The following is a 7,024-nucleotide window of genomic DNA, read 5'->3' as shown; positions in this document are numbered from 1 at the left end:
TAATGAATAACAAAGTAGCTAACAGTAGCCTTGGGTATTGGAGAAATTTAAAAACACACAGGGAAAGCCTGCCTTAGGTTAATATTAATTACTATTATCATAGAATTCTATTGTTCAAATTGTTCTCTATGGTAGAATAAGGAGTCCTTGCCTTCTGGCTCTCTAGGGCAGTATGTTTCCCACCCTGAAAAGTTTCAAGTAACATACAATGTCCTGTGTCACAAACAACAAACTACTTACAAGCCAATTGATTTTGGGCACCTAAAGTCATGGAAATGTTTGCTAGGCTTTATCTAAAGATACAATGAAAACTGTAAGGGGGCTGGGTATTGCAGATCCCTTACACCAAGTTGAGAGTGAAAGCTATGTTTCCACTTGGGGATGTCACTGGAGTAAGTAAAATACAACCTTAAATGTGGGAAGATCATTCAGTTCTAACAACACATGGAAGTCAGAGATGTAGGTCAACAAATGCACATTTCTAAATACAGGTTTTTCTGAATACTTATTCTGAAGTTCTTTGAAAATCTGGCCAAAACAATCCCATTTCATATAGCAGTTCACATAATAAGCAAGTCAGAACATTTGCAAGGCAAGATGTTGTTTTCCTTTATGCAGCCAGCAAAAACATAGCTCTAAGCTTGGGCCGTCATGATAAAAGGATTTTGGAGCAGCTGATTTTAGAGAATCATAAAAACAACCCAACCTTATGCCCCAAGGTATAAGGAATATGCAGAGTCTGCATTGTGCTTCTGGTGTTAGGACAAATCATTCTGCTCTTTTCAGTGTGAGTAACTGATGCCGGTGGATGAGTAAAGGGAGAAATAAATGTACAGACAGACCTGTGGCTTGGTGAGGTGAATAACACTTGTATCAGAAAATCATGAGTTCTCTCTTTCATTTTGTAAATTCCTTGAGGTTAATTTATATAATTTTTAAAAAATTTAGAAGGGGAATATATATTATTAGTTATATATGGAGGCACCAAGTTTTCTGCTACTTACGGCTTAAATTGTGTGGGGTTTTATGGATTACAGCATCTTTAAAAAATCTGGCTTTTTTTCGGGAGGTAGTGGAAGGATTAAAGAATTATGACACATACCTTTATATCAATTAGCGAATGGTGAATATAGTTGCATATATAAAATAACGACTATTGAGTGCTTCCTAAATATCTCTTGCTGTTTTCCCTGCCTGTCATGAATTCTAATTTAATCCTCCAATTGCCAGGAGGTTGATACTATTATCCCTATTTTACAGATGAGGAAACCCAGGCATAGAGACACTACAAAGCATATAAAATAATGGTGTCAGGATTTGAACCTAAGCAATTTGCCTCCAAGGTTTATGTCCTTAATCACTGCACTGGGTGCTTAGGACTCAGTTAATTCCTCAGGGTTCTGGCACTTCTAAGATATTAGTTGTTTGTAAAGAGAGAGTATCAACGTTTACAATGGCCATTAAGTTGAAAACACCAGCTCCTTAAAATTCCCAACTTCCAGGTGACTCAGAAATTACTAAGTACTTGTCTTTCCCCAAACCCAGTGCTCCACCCAATTTATTTAACTTTACTGTTGCACAGCAACAGAACGTCGCCACCAGGAAGTGAGGATTTTTAAAAATGTTTTATTTATTTTTAAAACTAATCTCTACAGGGACGCCTGGGTGGCTCAGTCAGTTAAGTGGCTGCCTTCGGCTCAGGTCATGATCCTGGGGTCTTGGGATTGAGCCCCACTTCCGGCTCCCTGCTCAGCGGAGAGCCTGCTTCCTCCCTTCTCCCTCCGCCTGCTACTCTGCCTACTTGTGTTCTCTCTCCCTCAAATAAATACATAAAATCTTAAAGAAACAAAACAAACCTAATGTCTACAGCTAAGGTGGGGCTCAAACTCGGGCCCCATCAAGTCACGGCTCTTCCGACTGAGCCAGCCAGCGCCCCCGCTCCCATAATTATTTTATTTTGTTTTTAAAGATTTTATTTACTTGAGAGAACGAGAGAGAGAAAGAGAGAGAGAGAGCGCGCGCATATGGGGGGGGGAGGGTCAGAGGGAGAAGCAGACTCCCTGCTGAGCAGGGAGCCCGCTGCGGGACTCGATCCCGGGACTCCAGGATCATGACCTGAGCCGAAGGCAGTCGCTTAACCAACTGAGCCACCCAGGCGCCCCTAGGATTATTTTAGACGAAGTTGCTGTCCAGTATTCAGCAACGGCCTTATCTACCTCGAACATCTTAATTCTGGACCAACACAATCTTATTTAGTAATTGGTCTGCTTTCTGTGTAGCCCAAAGGGGCTACATTCTCTCAAATTTGACCAGGAGATTTGAAGCCAAGCTACAGAATCTAAATTTGGGGGTAGATACAGTAGAAAACCTGTAACAGAACCGCCGTTTGCGACATAAAAAGCTGGAAATGAGCTCAATCATCCGCCGGGCCTCTTGGAGAGATTTCTAACATGTTTGATTCCCAACAGGCCACTTAATCCAGCGCTGCTCTTTTGGGGGCTCTGCCTTAGGAGAGTTTAGGGCCGTAAATTTAACCCACAGCCGGCTCTGCGGCTTCGGGTCCCGCCAGGTGTGAGGACTGACGTTGGCTGTGGTGAGCCAGGACAGAGACTGGCGGCGGGGCGGGGGAGGGGCACGCCCAGGCGTACTTCACACACACAAAAACAAGGAAGCTGGAAGGGAAGGCAAGGACAAGAAGGCGGGGGGGTAAGCCGCGAAAAGCAGCACGGCTCCCTCAAAATTCGTCCGTCTGGCGTTCGGAAACACCCCAGCTCTCCCCCAACGCTGCAGAGACTCGCGGGCACGCGCGCGCACAGCTCCCTAGAGCTCCGGCGTTGGGCGGAGCAGAACGGCGAGCGTCAGTCCACCGGGCCAATCAGGCGTCTCTGCGGACTTCTCGTAGCCCCGCTCAGCCACCACCTCCTCGCGGGCGCTCGAGGCCGCGAGCGCGCAGTCCCGCCGCCCTAGGGCGCTGGGCCCCGCGGAGCTGCGCGCGTCGGTCAATCCGGCCAATCGCGCCTCTCTTCCGCCTCCCGTGCGGCCCCGCCCCGCCGCGGCAGCGCGCGTTTTCTGCACTCTGGGGATGGCGGAGGGAGGTAGAGTGTGGGGTAGCGAGGGAATATCCGAGAGTTGGGCTGCTTCGGGTGTCTGTTGTGGAGTCGAGTAGAGCTCCCTTTCTGCGGTCAGGGGACCTCTCAAACCTTCCTCTGACCTGGGGTCTCTCGAGGGCTAGTGTGGGTTTTCTGCAGAGGTGGGAGGAACTCCCCCCCCATCCCCCATTGAAGTTGATGCCTTTGTTTGAGGAAACAGACTTAAGCCAACTCTCCTTTCCAGGGTCTGTTCGCTACTTAAACGGCACAGATGGGCTTGGGTTCCTCGTTCCTCAGGCCTGAGTGGGCATTGGTTCTAGTCACACAGCTTTTTAGGGTTTAAGGTACTGTGACAGGTCTGATTGTTTTTCGAGTCAAGATTTCACTTGTATTTCCTTTCATTATAAAGCTGGCGTAACGAAGTTAAAGAATTCCTGGAGAATTACAAAATTGTTATTTTCCCCACCCCCTATGTGGCAGATTTGAGGATATTTTGATAGATAAAATGATGAGGTGCTAATTTGTCCTGAAAAAACTAGTAGTCACCATGTGGACCAACACAGTCTTATTTAGGAAGGTAAATGGAAACTGCAAAAGAGCAAGAATGAATCACAACCAAGTGAACTTGTTGCGGGCTTATTTGTGGAGATTACATGTACAACAGTAAAAAGTTATGTTTACAAAAACAATATATAGAGATGGGTTAATTTTATCTACATTCTGATTTTTTTTTATTTTTTATTTTTAGAGGTAAACCAAGATTTTATTTTCAAGATGGAAAACCCATCCGACTCAGGTGTGATTTTACCTAGCACTCCGCGGGCTTGCGCCAATCCACCATCTCCCCGGACAAGTAGCACAAGAAAACAAGTATGAATATTTTAGTTCTTCCACTGGAGCTATTCTGTATTTCTAGGTATTGTGCCAGTAGTGGGTATAATTCTACCGAAAATTGTCAATTAACATAATGTGTAGATCAATAAGTAGATATTGAACTATTAAATAATTTTAGGTCTTTATCCTAAGATAAGGTGTTTGACCCCCCCATTTTCATCTTGAATCCGTTATTTTCATTTAGTTTCAGATAAGGTTACTACAAAATTCCAAACTGAGGAAGTTTGAATCTGCAGTATTCTGAAGGTCTTTGGTGGCAGGGATCTAGGTCTTTTCCTTAATTTGTAACTGAAGCACTCAGTAGTGTCAGGAATGTGCTAGTTGCTGAACAAATTAAATTAAAGACATTTTGTGATGGTTACTTTAGATATATGGAGATATAAAGCCATCTAGTGGTGTCAACTAAAGAAATATAAGGTCTTTAATTCTAGTAGATTTATTTACACAGGAATGTTTTTCTTGATTAATGTTTTGTGCTTTTTTCAGCCTATGAGTGCAACACTTAGAGAACGATTGAGGAAAACTAGATCTTCATTTAATTCCTGTTACAGTGTGGTGAAACGTCTTAAAGTAGAGAATGAAGAAAATGATCAGACTTTTCCTGAGAAACCAGCATCTTCAATAGAAGAAAACTGTTTGGAACTTCAAGAAAGTTTTAAACACATAGATGGTGAATTCAAAGAAAGTACATATTTGAAAAATACCTTCAAGAGTATCAGTGCATGTGAATCTAAATCTCTTGATACTGAGTCTTGCAGTGATCTCCAAAGTGACTTTGTGAATGAGAATCTTCCAAAACAAGGATTAAGTGAAGAAAGAGCAAAATTGGTGAAGCAGATTGAGGAGAAAGAAGACTTTCTTCGGAGGCTAAAACTGGTCAAAATGTATAGATCAAAGGTGAGAATAATTTCAGAACCACTTAATTTTTTTTATTTTTAGATAAATGATAGGAAAGTAATTTCCAAGAGAAAATAAGTTTATTTAGACATAATAAGCAATAAGCCATTTATCGAGAAACCTGGCTTCCAACAACTGTAACTCAAATGTAAGTCATAGATTTAGAGTAGAAGAGGCCCCTAAACACCAGATACAACTTTAGAAAGTCCCAGCTCTCATTTAATATGCAGTTGAAATTTTTCTCTCCAGTTTCCAGCGTGTAGCAATATTAATATCAAATGATAGATGCCAAGTACAGTGAGAACAAAAGTGACAGCTGCCAGTGACTGATTAAAAAAGCTAAAAATGGGCCACAAAGTACAATAAAAAATATTTTTAGTAATAGTCTTGTGTTCTTCCAACTTATTAAAATGGTATTTTAATTTGATAAAACAACAGGTATTTTGTTTGATAAAGCAACAAATATAAATTAGATTTTTAGATTTCAACCCAGATAGGTTGAATTAAGTAGAGGCTGGGCACTTGGAAGAAGATAACCTTTACTGACCTGGATCATTCATGACTATGTAGTGGCTCCTTCCCCAGAATGTGGTATAAATGGGGGAATAGTAGATCTTATTTGCTGTCTTCAATTTTTAGGACTTTTCTAAATATAACGACTTGGGTCTTAGGAGATAGTGAATGTTGAAAAATATTGTTGAATATTTTAATTTATATTTCTTATATTTTATTTATATTGAATATTTTCAGTTTTTAAAAGTACAGCTATCATAGAAAAAGCGTTTCGTTTTGTTTTAACCTATTGTTGCTTCTCTACATAGTTTTGCCCTATTTCATGATGATTTGATTTGTCCCTGAGGATAAGGATGGTCCAGAGGTTGGACCAAACAAAATAGCCATAGAACTCAATTTGAGGGTCATTGTAACCATTCTACTTAAAACCATCCTCCTTTTTCCTGGGTAGAAGTCCCAATCTTGACCCAAGTGTGTTACCCTTTAAACCTACTCATTTACTAATTTAACAACTTTCATTAAGTAAGTTAAAATAGGATGCCTAGCTAGTTATTGACCTATTTTTTTTTTCCTATTTCAGAATGACCTGTCTCAGTTACAGATGTTAATACAGAAGTGGAGAAGCTGTAGCCAGCTGTTGCTTTATGAGTTGCAGTCAGCTATGTCTGAAGAGAACAACAAACTCAGCCTTACTCAGCTGATAGACCACTGTGGGTTAGATGATAAATTACTACACTATAACAGAAATGAAGAAGAGTTTATCGGTGTTTAATTCATAATTTTTTTTCCAGAATATTTTTGAGAATGACAACTTAAAAGATAATACATTTTAAAAGGAAGGTAGAAGCCATTAGGGCCTAGAGAAAGGTATCTTGATGAATATCAATTTAGGGCACTCTGGTATATAAATATAAAATAAGTTCTAAAATGAAAATTTAATATTTTGGATAAGTTTGCCAAAGAAAACTTGACATTTAAAGAAATGTGAAAAAAAATTAAATCATGTTTAAAAAATAATTTGGTCATTTCTGGAAGTCAAATTTAATACATTGTTTTGTTTACTGTGGTAAAAAAGTTCTATTTTTTTTTTAAGGTTTTATTTTAAATGTTAAAAAATACTTCAGTCTGGTTAATGTCTAAACCTGAAGTGGTCTAAAAATGCCTGCCTGTCTCCTAAGTTTATGAACCGTGTTTTTATCCATTTACCACATACTTCCTTCTGCATGGTTGTAGCAGGTAATTAAAGTTGTTCATATGTCCAAAATTTTATTCTTCCTTGTCTTTTCAAATTTGTTTATTGTATTCTTCATCTCATTTAGTGAAATCGCCATCTATCTCTAAAAACAACATATGCTCATCCCCCACTTCAAGGTATACAAGGTCCTTCACGTTTGTTTAGCTTTCTAGCTGCATCTATTCAGTTCATAGTGACTCCTCAGCCAGAAAACCACCTTCATAGGGTTGTGTTTCTGGCTGCTATATTGTACAATGCTACCTGTCCTTGGGGCTTTATACAGAGATATGACCCAAGCTGGCCCAGTCTGAGAATTGGAATTGTGCTCAGGAAAAGAAAGCCCATCTCTTTTTGTGACTGAAGCTGTTGTAGGTAAGTTTGGAAGCAGAAAAGCTGG

General features: G+C 40.2%; 1 protein-coding gene across 6 annotated transcripts; it reads left to right on the top strand.

Annotated features, from left to right (window-relative positions):
- Positions 1–2,995: 2,995 nt before the first annotated feature.
- SFR1 (SWI5 dependent homologous recombination repair protein 1) lies at positions 2,996–6,643 on the top strand. Of its 6 annotated transcripts, none has more exons than XM_073904226.1 (5): positions 3,001–3,095; positions 3,334–3,433; positions 3,838–3,959; positions 4,470–4,880; positions 5,974–6,643. In XM_073904226.1, the coding sequence occupies exons 3-5, from the start codon at positions 3,864–3,866 to the stop codon at positions 6,163–6,165; spliced, it is 699 nt and encodes a 232-aa protein (XP_073760327.1). In that variant the 5' UTR covers positions 3,001–3,095; positions 3,334–3,433; positions 3,838–3,863; the 3' UTR covers positions 6,166–6,643. The 6 variants fall into 6 exon arrangements, with proteins under 6 accessions (XP_025736531.1, XP_073760327.1, XP_025736535.1 ...); XM_073904227.1 differs by lacking the exon at positions 3,334–3,433 and adding an exon at positions 3,499–3,666 and having other exon boundaries at positions 3,074–3,095; XM_025880746.2 differs by lacking the exon at positions 3,334–3,433 and having other exon boundaries at positions 2,996–3,095.
- The last annotated feature ends 381 nt before the right edge of the window (positions 6,644–7,024 follow it).

The sequence above is a fragment of the Callorhinus ursinus genome, unplaced genomic scaffold (genome assembly GCF_003265705.2).
Source record: "Callorhinus ursinus isolate GAN/ISIS: 27379988/994484 unplaced genomic scaffold, GSC_fseal_2.0 scaffold20, whole genome shotgun sequence".
Taxonomy (NCBI): domain Eukaryota; kingdom Metazoa; phylum Chordata; class Mammalia; order Carnivora; family Otariidae; genus Callorhinus; species Callorhinus ursinus.
Note: the sequence above shows the minus strand (reverse complement) of the source record. Positions and strands in the feature narration are given on the sequence as shown.

Excerpts from the sequence above, each read along its gene's own strand:
- SFR1 (XM_025880746.2), top strand. Across the intron at positions 3,960-4,469 it reads CAAGTAGCACAAGAAAACAA|CCTATGAGTGCAACACTTAG; the intron begins GTATGAATATTT and ends TGCTTTTTTCAG. Across the intron at positions 4,881-5,973 it reads TCAAAATGTATAGATCAAAG|AATGACCTGTCTCAGTTACA; the intron begins GTGAGAATAATT and ends TTCCTATTTCAG.